This window comes from Scyliorhinus canicula, chromosome 1 (genome assembly GCF_902713615.1).
Source record: "Scyliorhinus canicula chromosome 1, sScyCan1.1, whole genome shotgun sequence".
NCBI classification, from domain to species: domain Eukaryota; kingdom Metazoa; phylum Chordata; class Chondrichthyes; order Carcharhiniformes; family Scyliorhinidae; genus Scyliorhinus; species Scyliorhinus canicula.
Window position 1 is genome coordinate 139,248,049 of NC_052146.1, and position 26,173 is coordinate 139,274,221.

The 26,173-nt window shown below is 46.6% G+C and overlaps 2 protein-coding genes across 9 annotated transcripts in view; one reads left to right on the top strand and one right to left on the bottom strand.

Moving 5' to 3' along the window:
- Positions 1-20,192, top strand: part of LOC119967922 (interferon alpha-inducible protein 27-like protein 2A) — a 53,876-nt gene extending 33,684 nt beyond the window's left edge. For 2 of the 4 annotated variants that reach the window (XM_038801037.1, XM_038801021.1), the window contains exon 5: positions 19,908-20,192. In XM_038801037.1, the coding sequence (XP_038656965.1) occupies positions 19,908-20,014 (107 nt within the window). In that variant the 3' untranslated portion in view covers positions 20,015-20,192. Of the gene's footprint in view, positions 1-987; positions 1,140-19,907 lie in introns of those variants that run through there. The other 2 variants (XM_038801043.1, XM_038801030.1) reach the window with 2 other exon arrangements.
- On the bottom strand, positions 8,009-13,276 carry smim12 (small integral membrane protein 12). 5 transcript variants are annotated; one of them, XM_038801048.1, is made up of 2 exons: positions 13,129-13,276; positions 8,009-9,135 (listed from the first exon to the last, which is right to left on the bottom strand). In XM_038801048.1, the coding sequence occupies exon 2, from the start codon at positions 9,128-9,130 to the stop codon at positions 8,846-8,848; it is 285 nt and encodes a 94-aa protein (XP_038656976.1). In that variant the 5' UTR covers positions 9,131-9,135; positions 13,129-13,276; the 3' UTR covers positions 8,009-8,845. The 5 variants fall into 5 exon arrangements, with proteins under 5 accessions (XP_038656976.1, XP_038656983.1, XP_038656990.1 ...); XM_038801055.1 differs by having other exon boundaries at positions 13,101-13,177; XM_038801062.1 differs by having other exon boundaries at positions 8,009-9,137; positions 13,111-13,129.
- Positions 20,193-26,173: the final 5,981 nt, after the last annotated feature.

Here is a 26,173-nt window from a genome sequence, read left to right on the forward strand (position 1 = left end):
TAAAGTCCTTCCAGCACAGGTCTTTCTGCAGGCAATAAGAGCGAGAGGGATGCCTGGTCAGCCATGCTTGATGTAAAGTGGCACCCCGCAAACTATAAGTCTCTGGCCACAGGCTAGGGATTTGAGGAAACAGGTGAAAGTCTGCCTTGTGTACAACTAGATGTGGGAAGAGGAACACCAACAACTGTACATACTGTGCTATGAGGTAAGCCAGAGGGGGAATTAACACAACACATTATCTAGTCTTCTATTCTGTTAACAGGTAGTCTCCTGAGACTAGCAAGACTCACCTTGGAAAGGGAATGTCCATTGAAGTTAGTTTGAATTTGGCTCATATAATTAGGATCCCAACACTCCACTATTTATACATGTAAAGTCTTCAGAGTCCTAAATTACCATAGGCTACTTTCCTCTTTGAGGGGGAGAGCTGACTGGTGGTGATTTAACCTGAGGATTACAACACCTCAGTGAGGGGCAAGGTTGAGAATAACCTCAGCCGGTACAGGAATTGAGCCCACCCTGTGGGCCTCACTCTGCTGTCCAGCCCACTGAGCATGCGCAGAAATTATAGTAATATATCATAAAGGAATAATGGTCCTTAAGTAGGGTTGTGGTTTGAAATTGATACTGTAATTTTACAAAAGTAAATTGGATACATATGCCTTCTTTAAATAAATCTACATAAAACACACAAACTATGGGGGCAATTTTAACCATCTGCACAAAATGGAAATGATGCGAGAGGAGTTAAAATCAACTGAATTCACTAACCATTCCTATAAATATACTTTGCCAAATTTGAAGTTGGTTAAGTCTCTCGGTACAGGCAGGTAGGTCAGGGAGGGGTGGACTGGGGTGGATGGCCAGCAGGGGCTGGATTGGGAGGGACCCAATTTAAAGCTTGGAGTTGTGGCCTAATGACACCATCAGTCTTCTTGCACCAGGTTTGATATTCAATGCTTCTTTCTCATTTTGTTTCACTGAAAGGTACAGGAGGGTTCGCTTTCTCTACCACTGTCATGTTGGGAGTCATAGGTCTCCTCCTTGCCATCATCATCGGCATTAAACTGAACATTTTCTGAAATAGAACAAACTGTTATTGCTGACTGCGGAAATAAACTGTTATCTTTTATCAACAAGGAATGCAATGGGAATGAGTTTTTCCAGAGAAAATTCTCTTTACAAGTCTGAGAGGAAATACTTTGTAAGCTAAGTGGAGTAAACCAGATCAAATCTACAGTGAATGCCTTCAACATTCCTAATTCCGGACTGCCCACCCATAAAAGCTTGCAATATCATGCCATTGATTGCTTTGAAAATGAAATGAAATGAAAATCGCTTATTGTCACGAGCAGGCTTCAATGAAGTTGCTGTGAAAAGACCCTAGTCGCCATCTACTCGTGACAATAAGCGGTTTTCATTTCATTTCATTTTCAAAGCAATGAACCAAGTACCCCTTTCACAACTACCCGTTGCTCAGCATTACCCATTGCCTTGTCTTACCATTCATCACTTACCTGACAGGCAAGAATGGACAAGTCAAGAAAGTGGTGCAGACAAATAATCTTTATCTTAATGAAGCAGAAACTGAACAATCTAGAACACAACCATGTGTGTTGGGGGAATGGTGGTGGCAGCGATGGTGGGGAGGTGGGTTGTGGAGCGGAGAGAGGCTGTGGTGGAGAAGGAGGGAGTTTGTAGTGGTGTGTGGGGGGTGGGGGGGGGGGGGGGGGGGGGGAGAGTGAGTTTAGCATGTGACTGCCAGATGGGTAGCTAGTGCAACCTCAACTGAACGTCACTATTCTGAAAGCACCCTGAACAGCGAACGAACTACTGCTGGTGAACTGGTCACATATTCACCCTCCTCTGAAGAAGCCTGTGTTCTGCAGATTGCTCTTCCTGGTGGTAAAAACCTCAGTTGTGCAATGTTCTATAGAGTACAAAATACCATGATCATTCTGTACACTCTGGCTAGTATGTATTCACGGGTGCTTTCACATCTTTCAGAGGTAGCTGGGATTCATCTTCAGCATGTTGACTGTTCAATGATATGTCGCATTGTTAAATGGGCTTTCATTCTTCAGATCCTGCACCTAATTGCTTGGGTGTCAGATTTTAAATGGGTACCTTTGGCTCCAAACAGCCAGTAGGTAGGTTTGCTTTAAGATGCAAAGAGAATAGGGAGGGTGGACAGTGCAGGATGAAAGCATTGTGGCAGCTGCCGAGGAATCTTGCGCACAGCAACAGTAGAATCTTTTTTGACACACCCCAGCTGCACGTTGATGGATCAAAGCTTCTGTGGTTCCCAAATACTCCTGATGATACGGGGAGGTTCAATTGCCACAAGCACAGTCAGTGACACCCTGCACATGGGAGTGTACAGCCAGAGCTGTAAAGTTGAGTGACCACTCATGTTTAGAATCCAACTGTGCAGAAGGAAGCCATTTAGCCCATCGATTCTGCACTGACCCTTCAAAAGACCACCCGATCTAGGCCCAATCCCCCACCCTATTCCTCCAACTCCACCCCAAGGGGCAATTTATCAAGACCAATCCAGCCAACCTGCACATCTTTGGACTGTGGGAGGAAACCAGAGCACCTGGAGTAAACCCATGCAGATACGGGGAGAGGGACAAACCCCACACAGTCACCCAAGGTTGGAGTTGAACCCTGATCTGTGGTGCAGCGGGGTAGCAGTGCCAACCACTGTGCTGCCCCAAATCTGGGATCAAAATGTACACAATTGCCTTGCTGGCAAAAACGGCATCTGTGCGCAATCAATTATAAAATTCTGTGACTGTCTGCCCGGATCTCGAGCTGCAAAACCCTGAGCCTCCTGGGACACTGGTGTTCAATCATGTCCTATGCCTGTACACCCTATATTGCAGCTATTATCTCCTGCAAACTACACCACTCTTGCACATCTGCTGTCCTATTCCCCGTGGAGTTACAGGTCGGTGAGAAGCAGCTACTCCTGGTGATGGTGCTCATACTGTTGGTCATCTTGCTCCTCATGTGAGGCCCAAGCTAAAAGACCATAAGCAGCATCCATACTGATCTCTCACAGATGCAAAGTGGAAATCAGTTGCACAAATCTCCCAAGTAGAGTAATCTCCAAGCCAACAAAAAAATCACTTCCAAAGATGAACGACTCCTCCAAATTAGTAGAAATCACCTGTAGTAAAAGTAAACTCTCAGAACAGGCACTGAGAAAAAGCCTTCCAGTCAATAAGGCAAGGAAGCAACTGCGAGGTTGCCCGACTTATGGCAATTTGTTTAGCCGTTTCTTCAGTCCCTTCAGCTGTTGCTGTCCTCTCACCTTGCTTTCATTGGTGTAAATTTTGGAAAGCCAGGAAGTCCACTGTTAAATTCCAAAAGTCCTGTTAATGTAGCACTGAATGAGCTATTATCATTCTTAAATTGTCCATCCAGCTCTCCCCAGAGTTGCGCTGGCGTGCAGCCTAACAACTGCAGTTAAATACGGAAGCCAGTGGGTTGGAGCCAGCTTTCCAACACAGTCAGCTTCAGCAATTTCCATTCCTAAAGGCCCCGCCAGTCACTTACTATTAGAAGTGAAAATTCTATTTCCCCCACCCCATCCAGGTATTAGTGCTGCCTGAGACACACTATAAGGCAATGCTTGAGCATTTCAACTGACTTTGCGATTCTTTGTGAGCCAAATAGAACTCTAGACTTGCTACCTCTCCTTGCGCAGCCAACTCTTGAAAATGTCTGCTACAGAGAATATCTTCAGGCTTTCAGGAAAAGGCTTCATGGAAAATACATGTTTCTGGCTTCTGCCTATGCCGATTTTGAAGCAGGGTGAAGGCTTCAGAGTCTGCCTTCCTCCCTGTAGACTTTTTCCCCAGTCCTCCTCCATGACCTTGCGGAAATTTTGATCTCGATACTAATGAATCACATGTGCAACTCGACAGTCAATAATCCCTTGGCACAGTGAGCTCTGCTATTGGGTGGGGGGGGTGGGGGGGGGGGGGGGGGGGGGGTTGGCAGGGAAACAACCTTGCTGGCACTATGAAATCAAACCAATTATTCTTGATAGTGTTCAGCTGTCAACAAAAGGTTGGAGCACAGAAAGTGCACAATGTTCTTTTTGTGATGAAAAGATTACATCTGGTGAAGTGCATGTTGCAAATACCTTCTTTCCACACAATTTCCAGGAAGCATATACAATGCAATTCCAGAAACATACAATTTAAAAAAAATTAATTTACAGGATGGGGGCATCACTGGACAAGCCAGCATTTATTGCCACTTCACAGTTGCCCTTCAGAAGGGGGTGATGAGCTGCTTTCTCGAACCTCTGTAGTATCCAAGGTGTAGGTGCACCCGTGTGTGTTATTAGGGAGTTCCAGAATTTTAACCCAGTGATAGTGAAGGAACGGGGATATTAAGCTGGTAATCTAGTGATGGGAGACAAGGAAATAGCTGAGGAACTTAATAAGTACTTTGCGTCAGTCTTCACAGTAGAAGACATGAGTAATATCCCAACAATTCAGGAAAGTCAGGGGGCAGAGTTGAATATGGTTGCCATCACAAAGGAGAAGGTGCTAGAGAAACTAAAAGGTCTGAAAATTGATAAATCTCCGGGCCCAGATGGGCTACATCCTAGAGTTCTAAAGGAGATAGCTGAAGAAATAGTGGAGGCGTTAGTTATGATCTTTCAAAAGTCACTGGAATCAGGGAAAGTCCCAGAGGATTGGAAAATCGCTGTTGTAACCCCCCTGTTCAAGAAGGGAACAAGAAAAAAGATGGAAAATTATAGGCCAATTAGCCTAACCTCGGTTGTTGGCAAAATTCTAGAATCCATCGTTAAGGATGAGATTTCTAAATTCTTGGAAGTGCAGGGTCGGATTAGGACAAGTCAGCATGGATTTAGTAAGGGGAGGTCGTGCCTGACAAACCTGTTAGAGTTCTTTGAAGAGATAACAAATAGGTTAGACCAAGGAGAGCCAATGGATGTTATCTATCTTGACTTCCAAAAGGCCTTTGACAAGGTGCCTCACGGGAGACTACTGAGTAAAATAAGGGCCCATGGTATTCGAGGCAAGGTACTAACATGGATTGACGATTGGCTGTCAGACAGAAGGCAGAGAGTTGGGATAAAAGGTTCTTTTTCGGAATGGCAACCGGTGACAAGTGGTGTCCCGCAGGGTTCAGTGTTGGGGCCACAGCTGTTCTCTTTATATATTAACGATCTAGATGACGGGACTGGGGGCATTCTGGCCAAGTTTGCCGATGATACAAAGATAGGTGGAGGGGCAGGTAGTATTGAGGAGGTGGGGAGGCTGCAGAAAGATTTAGACAGTTTAGGAGAATGGTCCAAGAAGTGGCTGATGAAATTCAACGTGGGCAAGTGCGAGGTCTTGCACTTTGGAAAAAAGAATAGAGGCATGGACTATTTTCTAAACGGTGACAAAATTCATAATGCTAAAGTGCAAAGGGACTTGGGAGTCCTAGTCCAGGATTCTCTAAAGGTAAACTTGCAGGTTGAGTCCGTAATTAAGAAAGCAAATGTAATGTTGTCATTTATCTCAAGAGGCTTGGAATATAAAAGCAGGGATGTACTTCTGAGGCTTTATAAAGCACTAGTTAGGCCCCATTTAGAATACTGTGAGCAATTTTGGGCCCCACACCTCAGGAAGGACATACTGGCACTGGAGCGGGTCCAGCGGAGATTCACACGGATGATCCCAGGAATGGTAGGCTTAACATACGATGAACGTCTGAGGATCGTGGGATTATATTCATTGGAGTTTAGGAGGTTGAGGGGAGATCTAATAGAAACTTACAAGATAATGAATGGCTTGGATAGGATGGACGTAGGGAAGTTGTTTCCATTAGCAGGGGAGACTAGGACGCGGGGGCACAGCCTTAGAATAAAAGGGAGTCATTTTAGAACAGAGATGAGGAGAAATTTCTTCAGCCAGAGAGTGATAGGTCTGTGGAATTCATTGCCACAGAGGGCGGTGGAGGCCGGGACATTGAGTGTCTTTAAGACAGAAATTGATAAATTCTTGATTTCTCGAGGAATTAAGGGCTATGGGGAGAGAGCGGGTAAATGGAGTTGAAATCAACCATGATTGAATGGTGGAGTGGACTCGATGGGCCGAATGGCCTTACTTCCGCTCCTATGTCTTATGGTCTTATGGTCTTATATTTCCAAGTCAGCGTGGTGAATACCTTGGAGGGGAACCTCCAGGTGGCGTGTTCACAGGTTTCACCCACCCCTCATCCTTCTAGATGGTAGTGGCCGTGGGTTTGGAAGCTGCTGCCTAAGGTATCTTGGTGAGTTCCTGCATGCATCTTGTCAGTGGTACACGCCGCTGCCACTGTGCATCAGTGGTGAAGGGATTGGACGAAGAGTGAGCGGAGTGCTGTCTTCTCAACACTTGCAACTTCCACAAGGAATACAAACCCACGTTTGGACCACACGGGTACTGCAGGAGGTCATTCGGCCCATCGAGTCTGCACCAACCTGAGTGAGCAGCCTAACCTCAGCCCACACCCCGCAGCATCCCCGTAACCCCACCTAACCTATGGATCAATTTTAATATGGTCAATCAACCTAACCCGCACCTCTTTGGAGTGTGTGAAGAAACCAGAGGAAACCCAAGCAGACATGGGGAGAATGTGCAAACTTCACAGTCACCCGAGGCTGGAATTGAACCTGGGTCCCTGGCACTGAGGGGTAGCAGTGCTAATCACTGTGCCACCCACAAAACTGAAATCACCTCTGGCGACGCCGGGATGGGTCATCAAAAAACAAAAACTTTCAATTACATAGTGCCCATGAAGTAAAACTTCAGGATATGTTTTACATGACTTTTATCAAACAAAATTTGACACCAGACCATAAGAGGAGGACTAGACCACATGGCACGTTGAGCCCACTCCATTTTCCTGCCCGCTCTCCATATTCCTTAATTCCCCAAGGTCCCAAACATTTGTTTATCTCCACCTTAAATATATTTAATCATGGAGCATCTACAACCCTCTGGGCCGCATTTTAAAAACTCACAATCCTTTCATTGAAGAAATTTCTCCTCATCATCAGACCCAAGTAATTGGGCCTTTATCTTGTGATTGTGCCCTTGTGTTTTAAACTCCCCGCCAAGCAGAAAGAATCTCTCCACCTTATCAATCCCCTTCAGAATTTAGTAGATTGTAATGAGATCGCCTCTCATTCTTTTCAACTCTACAGAAGTCCCAATTCACCCCATCATTTATTATAGGACATTGAGCGAAATAATGATACATAATGACAGGTGACCACCATTTGGTCAAAGAGGAATGCTTTAAACAGAGTGTTAACAGGGAGATATTGCAAGGCAGTGAGAAGGTTGCATCTTTAAAAAACGTCAGCAATGAAGACACTGCTGCCAGTGTTAGATTATTGCCAGTTGGAAATGTGCAAGAGGGCAGAATTGGAGGAAGGCAGGAATCTGAGGGAAGTTGGGCTGATGGAGGTTAGAGATAGAGAGTGGCAGGGATATGGTGGGATTTACAAGGATGAGAAATTCAAAAATGAGGCGTTGCTGAACCAGGAGCTAAATGTAGGTTAGCAAACGCTGGGGTGATGGGAGAATGGGACTCAGTTAAGCTTGGATACATGCAACAAAGCTTTCATTAAACCCATGTTTGTGGAGAGTACAGGGTAGAAAGCCAGCCAGGAGATCAGTGAAATATTTGAAACTAGAGGTACCAAAGGCACCAGTTTGAGCTTCAGTAGCAGATAAGCTGAGGAAGGGGTAGAGAAGAGTTATATTTTGGTGGTCTGGTTCAGCGTCAGTAGTGGTCAAGGAGCAAGATGGAGCTGGTGATTAGGGAATGGAACTTTTGATGACCAAAGTCAATGGCCTTAACCTACCCAATATTTAACTGGAGGAATTAGCTGCTCATCTTGATCAAGCAGCATGGCAAATCAGAGGCAGTGCAGGGTGTTACTCTTTTTAACTCTGCTTTTAAACTTAAACCACTCATACAAAGATTGCTAAGACAATAATGTGTTTTTTTTATTTGAAGATAAAACTATATACAGAGTTAACTGCGAGGCTACGCGCACATCTAACTTCGACTGCTGTGGCAGCCCGTATTCACAGTCATGAAACTAATACATCACGTCCTTTGTTGGGGTGTTAGCGATTGACAGCAGTTTAAGATACATCTCATTAAAAGTACATGTACATCACAACACACGAGGCAAGAGATGGTGGCATAATAGGGAGATAGAGGGAGTGGAGTAACTGAGGTCCACAGTGCAAAAGCTTTGAGTGAGTCACCACAAACCCATCCCTGCAAAATCCAACCCAATATATCGGTACGAACGAATTCTCACATATAAATCAAATGAAAGGGGATCACAAGCTTGTCTATATTTGAGGGTATTTTTAAGACTTGGTAATACTCACAATGTAAATAATCATTGTTCAGTAACTTTATTTTCATTGGTAATCCTTATCTAATCCAACTATAATACATTATAAATAAATTAGCAAGTCAGGGATTTTGACATTTAGGCCAAAATGCACCAGCCAGTGAATGACAGCTGGAGACCTGGTGATGTAGTGGTGGATAGGGGTGGAAGCCACACAGGAGATTCATCAGAATAAACCACATCAGAGACTTCTTTGCTTTTAATTCTTGAAGGATCAATAAAAAAAAGCCTGGAAACTTCAAACGTTTTACTTCTCAGGAAATCCGGGAAAAAGCTCCAATTAATTATCTTTCCATGAACTCTGCAACAACACAGTTTGGTGAATGCTCCAACTCCAACGCACATTGTGCCATCCACAAACCATTGCTCCCTCGCATCATTTTTCCTGGGCTAGCTATCACTGGCTTTGTCCGACCGATTTCTGTTTAGCACTGCCCTTGGCGCGAACTCCAGTTTGTCCTTTAGGCTTAGCACTTTGGTACAATCTTTATTTGTGATCTCAGCAAGCTTTCTCTCTTCACGCAATTCAAAAATGCTTTTCTCTTCAACTGGTTGCTGTTGGTCCCCACGAATAAACCACTCTAAATTGTAGCCCACAGCACCCACGACAAAGGCCACAGGAAACGTTACATAGGGTGCATACGTACGGGCGGCAGCCCACAAAAGAGGCCACATGATGGCTGCAGAGAGAGAATATAGTTTTAATATTGGGAGGCAGTGGTATTATTGCTAGACTAGTAGCCCAGAGACCCAGGGTCTGGGTTCGAATCCCACCATGGTGAAATTTGAATTCAGCAAAAATCTTGAATTACTGAAATCACTGTCGTAAAAAAGTTCTGGTTCACAAATGTATCTCAGGGAAGGAAATCTGCCATCCTTACCTGGTCTGGTCTATGTGCGAGTCAATATCCAAAGCAATGTGGTTGACTCTTAAATGCCTCTAAAATGGCCTCAGTTCAAGGGCAATTAGGAATGGACAATAAATGTTAGCCCAGCCAGCGGCACAGACATCGAATGAATTTTTTAAAAATCTTAAATTTCCACAGAAAACTAAACTGCCTTCCTGCTGTCTCCAAGACAAAGAAATGAAAAACCTACTAATTTCTGAAAGTGGTCACTATCTCTCAACCATAAATTACAAGAAAATTCTGACTTGCTGCCTAACTTGGACAGAATTGTTTTCAACTCACTCAAGCTGAAAGTCAAAGTAGGTAGCAGCTTGCAGCAGTGTTTATCGCCACCTCCAGCCCTTCAATGGTTTTCCTTTTTGAGGCGATACACCCTTAATTAGGATTGGGTCGAGTCACCATTTTAGAAGAAGGATACAAGGGCAGTGGAAAGCTGCAGTATTTTTAATGCTTTTTTAAAAATATAAATTTAGAGTACCCAATTATTTTTTTCCAGTTAAGGGGCAATTTAGTGTGGCCAATCCAAAAATGATATGGAGGGCACAGAATAGGTTAAATACATTTAGGAGTACTTTTGAACCAGTACTTAGCAAGCTCAAAAAGAAAAAGAACAGTTTTAGAATTAGTTTTAAGGAAATCTAAAAGGTAATATGTGAATGGAGCAGAAGGCATAAATATGGTTCTTAATGAATACTTTGTCTGTCTTCACAAAGAGGATGATGCAGAGGTTGTAGTCATGGATTGTAATATAATAGGTTAATAGATGGTAATGATAATGGTGATAGATAAGTGACATAGATCATGTTTTAACAGTGACATTAGCAGTCACGAACTAGAGGCTATAGAGGAGACGGACTAGTCTGTACTCAAGAGGTCTCTCTACCGAGCAGTTCATCGTGTGTATGGTGTAAATAAAGCACTTTGAAGTAGCCCTCCCGCTCTAGACCACAGTTACTCAAGATAAGATAGACCAAGCAACCAACTTACAAAACAAGTTGAGGATTGTGAAATATTAGATGGGATAAACATGGTGAGATGGTAAGAAAGGAAATATGAGGTTTTGCATCACTAACAGTAAATTAGTTGTTCAGCTCAAATGAAACGTATCACAGGCTTGGGAGAGAAGGGAGAAAATAGCGAAGGCTCCCACTATAATTTTCCAATCCTCTCGGGCTATGGGCAGGGTGGTTACACATTACATAAAACATTAGTTAGGTCACAGCTAGAGTATGGTGTTTAGTTCTGGTTGCTGCATTGCAAGAAGGATGTGATTGCACTAAGAAAGGGTACAAGGATGTTACACAGATTGGGGAATCATAGGTATGAGGAAAGATTGGATCAGCTGGGAATCTTTTCTTTGGAACACAAAATACTGAGAGGAGATTTAACTGAGCTGTATAAAGGTACCAGATAAGAGTGAACAGGAAGGCCTCTCCTTTCAAGAGAAATCAATAACCTGGAGGCAAAGATGCAAAGCAATTTGGCAAATAATTAAAGGAGATGTTGATTTGTTTACACCAAAAAGATACAGGAGATTGGGAACTCATTGCATGAAAGGGTGGCAGAGGCAGAAACAGTCATTGCATTTCCAGTGGAAAGGCTGAAACCTACATGGATATGGCCCAAGAGCTGGGATGTGGGATTAAGGTGGATAACTCCTTAATAATAATAATCTTTATTGTCACCAGTAGGCTTACATTAACACTGCGATGAAGATACTGTGAAGAGCCCCTAGTCGCCACATTCCGGCACCTGTTCGGGTACACAGAGGGAGAATTCATAATGTCCAATTCACCTAACATCACGGGCGGGATTCTCCCCTACCCGGTGGGGCGGGGGGGTTCCGGCAGGACGGAGTGGCGCGAACCACTCCGGCGTTGGGACGTCCCAAAGGTGCGGAGCACATTCAGGGACTAGGCCCGCCCCGGAGTGGTTGGTGCCCCGCCAGCCGTCTGGAAAGGGGCTTGGCACCACGCCAACCGGCACCGAAGGGCCTCCGCCGGCCGGTGCGAGTCGGCGCATGCACGGGAGCGCCAGCGCGTGCTGGCATCATTCCCGCGCACGCGCAGAGGGATTCGCTTCCACACCGGGAATGGCAGAGGACGACAGCCTCCGGTGCGGAACAATAGTGTGCCCCACAGCACAGGCCCGCCCGCGGATCAGTGGGCCCCGACTGCGGGCAGGCCACCGTGGGGGCACCTCCCCCCGCGACCCCTCAAGAAGCCGCCAGGTCCCGCCGGTAAGGGACCTACTCTAATTTACACTGGCGGGACTGGCAAAGAATGGGTGGGACTTCGGCCCATCGCTGGCCGGAGAATTCGGTCAGCCCCCGGGACCCACCTTCTTCCCCTCGCATCAGACCCCGCCATTTTCTGAGGCGGGCGGCGCGACTCACGCCGGGCCGATTTTTAGGGGCCAGGAGAATTGGGAAGACGGCGGGGGTGGGATTCACGCCCACCCCTGGCAGGGATTCGGCGATTCCCACCCCACATCTTTGGACTGTGGGAGGATGCCGGAACACCCGGAGGAAATCCACACAGACACGGGGAGAATGTGCAGACTCCGCAGACAGTGACCCAAGCCGGGAATCGAACTCGGGTCCCTGACGCTGTGAAGCAACAGTGTTAACCACCGTTGTACCGTGCCGCCCGTAACTCTTTAGGGCTTGTACAAGCAGGATGGGCCTAATAGCCTCCTCTGTGCCGCGAACATTTATGTTTCTAAATATATTGATCCAACCTTAAAGGACTCTCATCCAAATAAGAACAGGATGACAGAAGTGGCACCTTTTATATCATTAAATAAACTTTACTGAAATGGATTTCTTGGTAATAGTTTAGGATGACCTTCAAGTGAGATATCCAAATAAATAGAAGGCCCATTAGGAAATGCAGGCTCCCCCCAGCACGGTTCAGTTATTCCGAAACTATACCTGAATCACCAGCAGTAAAATCCAGGAGGGAATTAGTGAGCAATGGGGAAAGAGCTAAGGAGTAGTGCAGGCTGGACCCAGCGGGTGCACCCAGCGCTGCATCCGACCGTGCCGCCGACAAGGAGCGGCTGTGAAACAAGGACAAGCCGCCCTTGGTCTCTGGCGTCCCGCGGCCTAGGCACCACTGCGGATCCCCGGGCTCGAGTAGCGGGCTCGAGAGGCAATAAACCGGGAGAACTCCCACCTGCCCAACCCAGCCCTGGTTAATGGGGTTCACCTCCTCGCCAGGCCTCCCTTCCCCTCCGCCCCCCCGCACCCACCTTCTTCCCCTCCACCCCTCGCACCCACCTTCTTCCCCTCCACCCCTCGCACCCACCTTCTTCCCCTCCACCCCTCGCACCCACCTTCTTCCCCTCCACCCCTCGCACCCACCTTCTTCCCCTCCACCCCTCGCACCCACCTTCTTCCCCTCCCATTCCCCTCGCACCCACCTTCTTCCCCTCCCATTCCCCTCGCACCCACCTTCTTCCCCTCCCATTCCCCTCGCACCCACCTTCTTCCCCTCCACCCCTCGCACCCACCTTCTTCCCCTCCACCCCTCGCACCCACCTTCTTCCCCTCCACCCCTCGCACCCACCTTCTTCCCCTCCACCCCTCGCACCCACCTTCTTCCCCTCCACCCCTCGCACCCACCTTCTTCCCCTCCACCCCTCGCACCCACCTTCTTCCCCTCCACCCCTCGCACCCACCTTCTTCCCCTCCACCCCTCGCACCCACCTTCTTCCCCTCCACCCCTCGCACCCACCTTCTTCCCCTCCACCCCTCGCACCCACCTTCTTCCTCTCGCAGCTCAGCCACCTGACGTCCCGCCTCCTTTCCACCTTCTCATTGGTCACACCGGGCTCACCCGCTCCAAGCAGCTCATTGGATGGCCCACCTGTCAGTCATACTCTGTCACCGCCAGTCAGAGCGTTGCCTGGTGGCTGTGCCCTGCAACCGCAGCCTTTCCAAAGCATTTGCAGCTAATCAAGTCTTCACAGATCCAGAGATAGGGGTAACCCCAGGTTAAAGAAGTGTGAAATGCAGACCATGCCGACGCTGCGACAACGAATGATCGAACATCGCGCGACAATCACCAGGCAGGAATGTTCCCTTCCAGTTGGAGAACACTTCAGCAGTCAAGGGCATTCTGATCTCCAGGTAAGTGTTCTCCAAGGCGGCCTTCAGGACGCGCGACAACACAGAATCGCCAAACAGAAATTTATCGCCAAGTTCCGCACACATTGAGTGCGGCCTCACCGGGATCTGGAATTCATGCCGTATTACATACATCCCTCACAATCTGGTCTGGGCTTGCAAAATCCTACCAACTATCATGGCTTGAGGCAATTCACACCTCTTTAGAACATAGAACAGTACAGCACAGAACAGGCCCTTCGGCCCTCGATGTTGTGCCGAGCATTGTCCGAAACCAAGATCAAGCTATCCCACTCCCTGTCATTCTGGTGTGCTCCATGTGCCTATCCAATAACCGCTTGAAAGTTCCTAAAGTGTCCGGCTCCACTATCACAGCAGGCAGACCATTCCACACCCTAACCACTCTCTGAGTAAAGAACCTACCTCAGATATCCCTCCTATATCTCCCACCCTGAATTTTATAGTTATGCCCCCTTGTAACAGCTACATCCCCCCCGAGGAAATAGTCTCTGAACGTCCACTCTATCTATCCCCCTCATCAACTTATAAACCTCTATTAAGTCGTCTCTCATCCTCCTCCGCTCCAAAGAGAAAAGCCCTAGCTCCCTCAACCTTTCCTCATAAGACATATCCTGCAAACCAGGCAGCATCCTGGTAAATCTCCTTTGCACCCTTTCCAATGCTTCCACATCCTTCCTATAATGAGGTGACCAGAACTGCACACAATACTCCAAATGTGGTCTCACCAGGGTCATGTATAGTTGCAGCATACATTCTTAAACTCAAGCCCCCTGTTAATAAACGCTAACACACTATAAGCCTTCTTCACGGCTCCATTCACTTGAGTGGCAACCTTCAGAGATCTATGGACATGAACCCCAAGATCTCTCTGTTCCTCCACATTCCTCAGAACCCTGCCGTTGACCCTGTAATCCGCATTCAAATTTTTTTCTACCAAAATGAATCACCTTGCACTTATCAGGGTTAAACTACATCTGCCATTTTTCGGCCCAGCTCTGCATCCTATCAATGTCTCTTTGCAGTCTACAACAGCCCTCCACCTCATCCACTGCTCCACCAATCTTGGTGTCATCAGCAAATTTACTGACCCACCCTTCAGCCCCCTCCTCCAAGTCATTGATAAAAATCACAAATAGCAGAGAATCCAGCACTGATCCCTGTGGTACACTGCTGGTAACTGGTCTCCAGTCTGAAAATTTTCCACTCACCATTCTATGCGATAGCCAGTTACTTATCTAATAGGCCAAATTTCCCTCTATCCCACACCTCCTTACTTTCTTCATGAGCCGACCATCAGGAACCATATCAAACGCCTTACTAAAATCCATGTATACAACATCAACTGCTCTACCTTCATCTACATACTTAGATACCTCCTCAAAGAATTCAATCAAATTTGTGAGGCAAGACTTACCCTTCACGAATCCGTGTTGACTATCCCGGATTAAGCTGCATCTTTCCAAATGGTCATAAATCCTATCCTTCAGGACCTTTTCCATTAACTTACTGACCACCGAATTAAGACTAACTGGCCTATAATTACCAGGGTCATTCCTATTCCCTTTCTTGAACGGAGGAACAACATTTGCCACTCTCCAGTCCTCTGGCACTATCCCCATGGACAGTGAGGACCCAAAGATCAAAGCCAAAGGCTCTGCAATCTCATCCCTTGCCTCCCAAAGAATCCTTGGATATATCCCATCTGGCCCAGGGGACTTGTCGACCCTCAGGTTTTTCAAAATTGCTAATACATCCTTCCTCTGAACATCTACCTCCTCCAGCCTCTTTAAACTGGGGTTACCCCTATCTCTGGATCTGTAAAGACTTGATTACCTGCAAATGCTCGCATTCTAAGCATTGTCTGACATCTTTGAATTTATCTATATATATGTTTCTAGAACATACCTCTTCATTCACCTGAGGAAGGAGCAGTGCTCCAAAAGCTAGTGTTTGTAACAAACCTGTTGGACGTTAACCTGGTGTTGTAAGACTTCTTACTGTGCTCACCCAAGTTCAACACCGGCATCTCCACATCATGGTTTCCAAAGCAGGATCCATAGTAGTTCAACATTTCTTAGAATCCTAGATTCGTTGAATCCCTACAGTGCAGCAGGAGGCCATTGGGTCCATCGTGTCTGTACCGACCCTCTGAAAGAGCCCCCTCTCTCGACCACTCCCTCCGCCCTATCCATATAACCCCATCTAACGTTGGACACTAAGGGGCAATTCAGAATGATCAATCGACCTAACCTGCACGTCTTTGGACTGTGGGAGGAAGTCGGAGCACCCAGAGGAAACTCATGCAGACCCAGGAAGAATGTGAAAACTCGACACAGTCGCCCGAGGTTCAGAATGCAGGCTGCAGGATCACAAACCAAACCAGTCCACACACATAAAAGACCCTATTGAAAATGGGAAATTCTGGGAAGGCGGTTGGGAATTCCAGAATCAGGTCTCGGCCAACATTTTCAACAACCAAGGAGTTTCCCCAGATACTGCATTCTATCCCATGGAGGAGACCAGGAGCCCTGAGTACCCAAAGGGAAGAGGATCAGCAAAAATGCAGCCCATGGCCTTGAATCCCAAGGTTGACCTTGGGGTGTCCAGCTCACCTGACAACCCCCTCCCTGTGAGCGACACAGCTCTCACCCCAGACACCGAGGAAGCAGCACAGCAACGCCTCAAGGCCCAGGGCCCTCAGGGGATTCCCGCCAAGGTCATCTCAGGCAACAGAGTGTGCAAGTCAGCAGGCCATCTCAATCTCAACTGTGGATCCTGGGGAAATACCTCGGCATAACGGGGGTGGGGGGTGGGGGGGGGGGGGGGGGGGGTGAAAAGAGTAAGAAACTGCAGGCAACTAGTGGGCATGGGTGAACCTAGGCACTAGTAGAGATAACTCACCATTGCAATATAGCACTTCAATAAGACATTACTTTGTTCACCCATCCAGATTCTCCATGCTGTCATTTCATGCTGACATGCTCCATGAACCCCACACACACTTGGCGATTCATCATGTGTAGTGTGAGAATGGAAGCGCTATGTCTCTCCCACCTCCCACACTGATGAGGCAATAAAGAAGTGCCGCTGCTGGCAACAACCCCTAGCTGCTGGCAAGGACCACCTCAGCCTCCCCTCACTTACTCCACCCACGCCAACCTACATGCATGATAAATAACACCTCCCCCCACACAACATGAACCTCGAGATGGCGAACCCAGCCTCTGGCCCCGAGTTTAACTTTTATGAGTCCCGCATATACTCTCCATTGCTCTCTCTACGAAAGGTGAGGGCGATCTGAACGCTCACCTCCAAAATACCCTTTCAGAAATGAGTTCGCCAGTTTCATGTTTTTATACAATTGTTTTAAATTGTACCGGCGCGACGTCACTCCAACACCCACTGAATATTCAGTGAGAGATAAGTGAGTGTTCGCTAATGATATGCTAGTGTATTAAAATGAGGTAACAGGGCTCCAGCAGCATTTGTCATATTTCTCTGAAGGTGAGGGGGCTTGACAATTGGAAATCGCAATCTCACCAGGTGATTCGCATTTTCATATCCTCTCTGATGTGTTGGGTACTCTGGATCTGTGGAGACTGCGTTTACTTTAGCAGTAACATAGACAGGCTACCACCACTTGTAATAGTACAACTCTATTTTATTTAACTAAGAGCTGTTAAACATATTTGCACTGTGGGTCGACACTATGTTAGATTGACTGGAGACCTATGCCTAACTTGACCAGCCTATACTGCTAGTACATGGTGGATGTTTGTGTTACTGACTGCGGGCTCCGTCTGTCTCAGAGGCTGCATCCCGAATGAGCGGGAAAACTTGTGCCCTCTGGCTTTATAGTGAGCGTGCCCTAACTGGTGATTGACTGCTGTGTTGTGTGTGTTGATTGGTCTTGCAGTGTGTCAGTCAGTATGTGTCTCTGCACCATCATATACTGATGTGTATATTATGACACTCTCCAGATTTTTCACCCACGTCGGTGATCCCACGCACGGCTAACGTGGGCTCAAAATCACCTCCATCTTTTCATTGAGGGTATCTTCAAAGATATAGCTATTTACATGTGGAATCATCAATGCATGAAAACTGCAACAGGGAATATAGGCTAAAGAGAAATCATTCTGTGAGTTACAGTAGTAAATCTCCCTGCCAGCAAGTGACACTATATGTTGAGAATGACATTCCTTTCTCTGTAGGAAGATGTGTGATTGTGCTGTCATGAAATCAACAGTAAAATCAGAAGTGAGAGAAGTCAATCGACTAAAATTGCAATTTTGAAAGAAAAAATAGGTTAGACAAACTCAAAAGCATTACGTGACAATTGACTCATGCAGTCTTTTAACTCAGCATTTATAAAAGTTAAGTGAATTTCACAAAGGACATTGACTTGCAGAAGTACTTTTAGATACCTTTTCAATTTTTCTTTGTAATGTTTTCTCATGCTCCTGTTGACCTTGACAGACTTGTAATAAAATAGCTTTGCTCGGTAAATTGATACTTCTTTAGACTATGGACATTCCTGTTTGTATTTCATCATATAAACTTGAAATATTATTATATTTATAAATAGTTTGGAAAACTTTGATACAATAGTCAAATGAGTTTGTTTTAAATGTACACATCATAGGAAAATGCTATGAATTTAACAATATCTGCTACAATACAAATGAAAACAACAGATACCCATCCCAGCTTGAAGTCCCATTGTGCAAACAACGTGGTTGTCCTCAATTCTCTTGTCAAATACGTACTTTTGTGCAGTTTGAGTAAAAAGTAATACAATTGATATCAGTACAAAGAGATCCACAACACACGTGTTTTAGCTCATAACTGTGGTTAAATGGAGCTTTTGAAAACCTTTTTTCTTAATTTTGATGCTGACCCAAATGGTATGGTATTTTAGTTCGTAGGGAAAAAACAGTTTCTCCTAAAGTTGTCACGTGCCACTATCAAGTGCTCCTAGTGCAGGGCGAACAGAACAATAATAAATACTTACTTTCCCTGATCTGCCTCAACAACATGCATTAAACCCAACCTCAGAAAAAGGCAAATTTGTTATTTCCCAGACCAATCATCCTTGAGACCTGTCTGGATGAGATTATTATCAAATTAGTACCAAATGAGGAACAGTTCTTTCATAATCACAGTCCTCATCGCCAGTTTAATAAGGACACAGGGAGCCCACGCCGTGTAAAATAAAGAACTTAGATTTATTTATAATAACAGTATATACACTATACAGTAATCCCTACAGGGTTCCTTCTCTGGTCGGTGCCTCACTGTCCGACCTCTTATACAATGGTTAATAGAGTTCTCCAGTCTTCAGTGGAGGAGCTCGTATTCCGCAAGGACCATGGGCCAATAATCATTCCCACCCCGTAAGTCCCATGCGTGATATTACAAGTTCTGTATTCCAGACATTCATGCCAACTCGAAAATGGCTTGAAAATGCCCAAATTTATTTTTCTTAGGACCTTATTGTTAGTATGGAAGGAAGACTTTCACCCCATCATTCTCTTGGTTGGATTTCTTGATATCATGCCCACTTGACACTCGATTCAAAAGTCACCCCTTACCCCCACCACCTTCCATTAACCCAGGTCCAAGACATGTAAAAGTCCAATAATCTTCAGTTTCTATATGTAAAATAATAGGTAGTTCAAAATTCTATTACTATGATGTGTGTACATAATTATAATCCAACATTAGTCCATCCGTTATTTTATTAAACAGATACACAACATATTAATTCTGAGGAAGGTTAGAGTTTTGTAAACTGCAAGCTAACAATAGGATGAGGGCTATGCCTCCAGCCATTAACTTAATGGAAGGTAGGCAGCATGGTGGCGCAGTGGGTTAGCCCTGTTGCCTCACGGTGCAGAGGTCCCAGGTTCGATCCCAGCTCTGGGTCACTGTCCGTGTGGAGTTTGCACATTCTCCCCATGTTTCGCACCCACAACACAAAGATGTGCAGGGTAGGTGGAGTGGCCATGCTAAATTGCCCCTTAATTGGAAACAATTGATTGGGTATTCTAAATTTATTTTTAAAAACTTAATGGAAGGTGGTGGGGGTAAGGGGTGACTTTTAAGCCGAGTGTCAAATGGGCATGATATCAATGGATTGCTCACTGCACCCACTCACTGAAGCTGTTGGGGCGACCCAATCACTTTTAGCTTTGGGTCTCAATGAACATTTCCTCAGCAAAAATCAACTAGCTGGTCTGGTGAGGAGGAAAATCAGCCAGTGAGACGGGCTGCAATAAATCCCGAGCGGATTTTCAACTGGCCAGTGAAACCATTTTATTTCTGGTGCGGAATAGGTGGTCAATAATGGTAAGTCTCCCCAGAGTGAATTTGTCATATCTTCCTACATCAGGACAGGTGGTGAATGCAGAGGGTAGACAAGCTGGTGATTGTGCCTCCCCTGACTCAACCCAACTTCCTTCCAGCAACCAAATACAGAGTTGCATTGGCAGAAGTTGAAGAACAGGCCCACTCTGTCACCCTTCAAGCAGCGCCTATCAAATTGTTGGAGTTTAAAAAGAGGTGGATTCTTCCCAAAGAAAAGAACAATGATGGACAACAAGACCAGACAAAAATGTATAATTTTATTGATGTGTACTCATATTCTGAAATAAATAAAAATTATTATTTTCTCTCACTTAATGTCAAGTGCAAAATAATTAAGATGCTATGTGTATTTGTGTAATATTTTAATACTGAGGCAAACTACCATATATTTCATCAGCCAGTCAACTCCGAGGATGCCCACAATACAATCTGAGTACATTGCTGGTATAGTTAGGCAACAGAAACAGACCCATTTTCCATCAGCACCATTTTGCCAGTATTCTCAGCCCAGGATTATTACGATAATCAAATATTATATGCAATCCTGAAGAAACCAAATCACAAAATTCAATAATGCATTCTTTTTAACCAAAAATAGCACCAACTTCGGCTGCTCTACCTGGCAACACTCTGGTTAAATTCTTTCCCCAAAGTTTATTTTTTCACCTGGGCAAACATGCTTTCAGCTTAAACTGTCTCGTTCACCTTTTCGCTGGTGTAAACAAGGGGCAAGATTTAAAATAATTTAGAACCCCATTCTTTCACACAGGGTTAAAATCAAGTCCGCAGACTCCACGGTTTTGTCAGAGTTAATTTCTAGCCAAACGTCAGGACTGATAATTAGGGAACGGTGAAGTGTACTGGTGAAGAAGCAAAGGATAATGTCGCACAGATGAATTTACTGTTGTATGGATAAATATACAGGCCGACTGACCAATAAACAGATGGACATATTGAGAGACTGGCAGACAGAAAGAAAGAGTTTTTCAAACAGTCAATAAGAATTCATATGTAAACTTTTATGTCACAAAATCTATCCTGTACATTTATTTCAATGTTTTTTTTACATAAGACAATGTTCAATATATTTGTAAGCATTGGCACTGGTCTAATTGTTAGATTATATCAATATGGGTACATTGCGGCATATTAATATTTCATGAAGTAATGATTTAATAATAAACATTTGTTCCCTTTTACTCACATTCCCATATCTTGACTGAAAAGCACAGCATTACTGTACAATTATTTGTGAAAGGCTTTAACTGTTCAATCAACCTGCCCATTTTAGACATCGCCTGATTTTCATTTCTACTGAAGTCAATGGAGAGTAACGTCAGGCCGGTTGTAATATGGTCAGATGACCAAACCCTTTCAACTTCCCACCCGGCGGTTCAGGTTAGAATGATCCCACCTAAGGCGTTAGAGCCAGTATTAAATTCAAGTACAGTTACACTAGCTTCCTCTTATTTGTGATGTAGTGAAAAGAGACAACCAGATCATTTTTCTTGAACAAAGTAAAGATTTTCACAAAAACAGAATAATCGCAGTAAAGGAGTATGGCAGTTTCTTCAAGACGACATTTGAGAAGTGTATTTTTTATGTGCACTTTCAAATTAAAGGAAATAATGGTTGGGTAATGACTTGAAAGGCAGCTGCACATGAAGCAATGTCAATCTCAGCTGATCAACTGGACACTAAGTTACAAAAGTGCAAATGTTTTATGTATTTTTTTAAGGGGTGAATTTGTGAATTATGGTAACGAATGTCAGTGCCGATGGGAAATGAATAATTGAATAGTTTTCCACATCTATTAGAACATTAAACACTCCCAACACATTAATGACAGAATTCATTTTCCTCTATCCCAATCCAACAATCCGCCCTGATCCCCCACTTCAGAACAGCTGCTGTCTACAATACCAATACTGCATTTTGGTTTCTACTACCAGGCATTCTCATGCACTGTGAGAATACCACGTTAGCAGCGATTAACACTTTTTTTTTAAAAGCATTTTTTTCAAACTTGTATCAAAGTAGGTGACAGCAAATAAACACCCCAGGAAACATTCTTCCCAACAATCAACGATACAGTTTGTACAGACTTTTCTCCCATTTTCATCCCCCCTCCCCATCACCCACCCCCCACACCCCTGCGACGAACAGCTCCTCAAACATGGTCACAAACATCCCCCAACTTTTCTCAAACTCCCCTGCTGAGCGGCTTAACTCACACTTTATCTTCTCTAACCGCAGGAAGTCATACAGGTCACCCAATCATGCTGCTACCCCCGGTGGCGATGCCGACCGCCACTCCAGCAAAATTAGTCGCCGTGCAATCAGAGAGGTGAAGGCCAAGACATCGGCCCTCCTCCTCTCCATGAGCTCCGGCTTCTCTGAAACCCCAAATATCGCCACCAAAGGGTCCGGGTCCACATCCCCCTCCACTGCCCTGGCTAAGACCATAAACACTCGCGTCCAGAATCTTCCCAATTTTTTGCAACTCCAAAACATGGGCGCATGATATGTTGGCGCCCGCCCACACCTCTCACACTCATCTGCTACCCCCTGAAAGAACCCACTCATTCTTGCCCGAGTCATATGCACCCTGTGCACCACCTTAAACTGTATCAGGCTCATCCTTGCACAAGAGGAGGCCCCGTTTATCCTTCGCAGTGCCTCACGCCATACTCCCCAATTGATCTCCATTCCCAACTCCGCTTCCCATTTCTCCTTGATCTTCACCACCCGCTCGCCTCCCTGCTCCCCCAGCCACTTATATATATCCCCAATTCTACGTTCCACTTCCACATCCGGAAGCAGCAGTCACTCCAGCAGGGTGTACCCCGGCACTCTAGGGAACTCCTTCCAGACCTTTCATGTAAAGTCCCTAACCTGTAGATACCTGAACTCACTACCCCTTGGCAGCTCTACCCTCTCCCTTAGCTCCTCCAGACTGGCGAGTCCATCCTCCAAATACAAATCCCTCACCTTGACCAGCCCCACTTCCCTCCACCTCCTGTATACACTATACATCCCCCCCCCGCCCCCCCCCCCCCCCCCCCACCCCGGCTCAAACCCAAGATTCTCGCACAGCGGCGTTAGCACCGACATCCCTTCCACCCTAAAATGTCTCCTCAGCTGATTCCATATCTTCACCGTGCATCACTGGGCTCCCTGAAAACCTACTCGGAGCCATTGGCAATGCTGCCGTCACCACAGCCCTCAAACTAGAGCCCTTACAAGATTCCTCTTCCATCCTAACCAACTCTACTTCCCTCCACCGCCGCACCTTGTCCACATTCGCCGCCCAATAGTAATGAAGCAGGTTTGGCAACGCTAACCCCCCCTGCTGCCTCTGCCTCTGTAGCAGGGTCCTCCCCACCCTCGGCACCTTCCCTGCCCATACAAAGTCAGAGATGATTGTGTCCACTTTCCAAAAAATGGTCTTTGGTATAAAGATTGGGAGAGCCTGAAGGATAAACAAGAACCTTGGCAGAATATTCATTTTCACCACTTGGACCCTCCCCGCCAACGTTAAGTACAGTGTATCCCACCTCTTAAGATCCTCCCTGGCCTCCTCCACCAGCTTCGTTAAGTTCCACTTATGGAGCCCCGTCCATTCCCTCGCTACCTGAATCCCCAAGTATCTAAACCTATTCCTTGCTTCTGTAAATGGTATCCCTTCTAAATTAGCCTGCTGTGCCAGCACATTTACCAGGAATACCTCGCTTTTCCCTACATTCAGCTTGTATCCCGAGAACCCTCCAAACCTCCCCATAGGCCCATAATCCTTCCCGTACTCTCCAACGGATCCAAAACATACAGCAAGAGGTCATCAACAGAGAGTGACACCCGAAGCTCCCTCTGTCCCCTCATTATCCCCTGCCACTCCACCGACCCCCTGAGAGCCACTGCCAATGGCTCTATGGCCAGCGCAAACAGCAGCGGCGACAGCGGGCACCCCTGCCTCGTACCTCTGTGTAAGTCAAAGCTTTGTGAGCTCATATCATTCGTCCTCACCCTCGCTCTTGGTGCCACATACAGCAACTGCACCCATGCCACAAATCTCGGCCCAAACCCAAACCTTCCCAAAACTTCGAACAAGTACCGCCACTCCACCCGATCAAATGCTTTCTCCGCGTCCATGGACACCACCATCTCGGGTACCAGAGCCCTCAACGGATTAATCATCACATTCAACAGCTGTCTTATATCAGTCACAAGCTGCCTGCCCTTTAGGAAGCCTGTTTGAAGTTCTGCAACCACCCCTGGGACACAATCCTCCATCCTCCTTGCCAACAACATAGCTAATACTTTCACATCCATGTTCAATAGTGATATGGGTCTATACAACCCACATTCCACCGGATCCTTCCCTTTTTTTGGGATTAGTGTGATTACTGCCAGCTTCATTTTCTCCGGCTACTCCTCCTTCTCCAGTGGTTCATTAAACGCCCCCAACAAATGTGGTGCCAGGTCTGCCACAAATTCCTTATAAAATTCTGCCGGGTACCCATCCGGCTCAGGGGCCTTCCCCGACTTCATACCACCGATACTATCCAGCACCTCCCTCAGCCCCAGGGGCTCTTCCAACGCCTGCCTCTTTGCTTCCTCCACCTGGGGAAATTCCAGCTCATCCAGGAACCACCCAATGCCGCCTTCCTCCCCTCCTGGGTCTGCCTCATAAAGTCCCTGGTAATACTCTCTAAATGCCTCATTTATCTTCCCTGGCTCTGACACCACACCGCCAGTCCCAGTCCAGATCTTCAATATTTCCCTGGACGCAGCCTGCCTCTGCAGCTGGTGCGCCAGCATGCGGCTCGCCTTCTCCCTATACTCATACTGCACCCCCTTTGCTCTATGCAGTTGCGCCCCCCCACCTGTTGTCAGCCTGCAACGTTTTCCTCCTCGCCAATCCCTCCACGGTGGGCACCCTCAAATATTCCCTGTCCACCTCCACTATCTCGCTCACTAGACGGTCATGTTCCTCCCTCCTTTCCTTATTCGCACGAACCGTAAATGAGATCATTTCTCCCCGGACCACTGCCTTCAGTGCTTCCCAAAAAATGCCCACCAACACCTCCCCTTTCTGATTGAACTCCATATAATCCCTAATCGCCAACCGCACCTTATCACAAAAACCGCCATCTGCCAACAACCCTGAGTCAAACCTCCACCCCGGTCTCTACTCTCGTCCCATTGAGAACCGAATATCCAGCCAGTGGGGTGCATGGTCCGAGATAACTATCCCCGCATACTCTGCCCCCTCTGCCCTACCAAAATCTCCCGACTCACTACAAAGTAATCAATCCTCGAATACACCTTATAGACGTGTGAAAAGAACGAATACTCCCTTCCCCCTGGGTTCTGAAAGCACCATGGACCCACCATACCCACCTTCTCCATAAATCCCCTCCCCCCCCCCCCCCCCAGCTCCCTTGCCATTTGTACCCTACCCATCAAGCTGGGGCTAGATCTATCCACCCTCAGCTCCAGGACACAGTTAAAATCTCTTCCCATGATAACCTGGTGTGTGGCCAAATCTGGGATCGCTGCCAGCAACCCACTCATAAAACCCACATCATCCCAATTTGGGGCATACACATTTACCAACACTACCGGTGCTCCTTCCAATACCCCACTCACACCAACATATCTCCCAGCTGGATTCCTCACCATCTTCGCACTCACAAATCCCATTTTTTTTGCTCATTAAAATCGCCACACCTCTCGATTTCAAATCGTTAGGATGTGCCTTTGGGCAGAGGCAGCCGCGCTAGCAGGTTATGCTGGTGAACGGAAGTGAGGTGGTGGGGGAGAAGGCCAAGAGGGGTGGCCGTGGGGGGGGGGGAGAGGGGAAAGGGGAAGGGGAAAAGCGTGGGGGCTTTCTGCGACCGGGAGAAAAACCTGCCTGACCTACCCCTTCCTTCAGCAAACCTGGTCCTTCACACGGAGGTGTGTCTCCTGTAAAAAGAGAACCCCCGCTTTCAAGCTCCTGAGGTGCGCGAACACCTGCGATCTTTTAACCGGCCCATTCAGTCCCCGGACATTCCCAACCTTACTGGAGGCTTGTGCCTCCAATCCCCTCTACTGTCCGTCATCTTCCCCACTTAACTCCTGCCCCTTTAATTCCACTCTGTACCTAGCCCATCTCAGCTGGCCCCTTTCTTCGCCCTTGACCATGTCATCTCTCACCCCCTGCCGTGTCGCAGAAACCCACCACGCTTTTCCCCTTCCCCTTCTTCCCCCCCCCCCCCCCCCACGGCCAGACCCCTTCTCCCCCCCCCC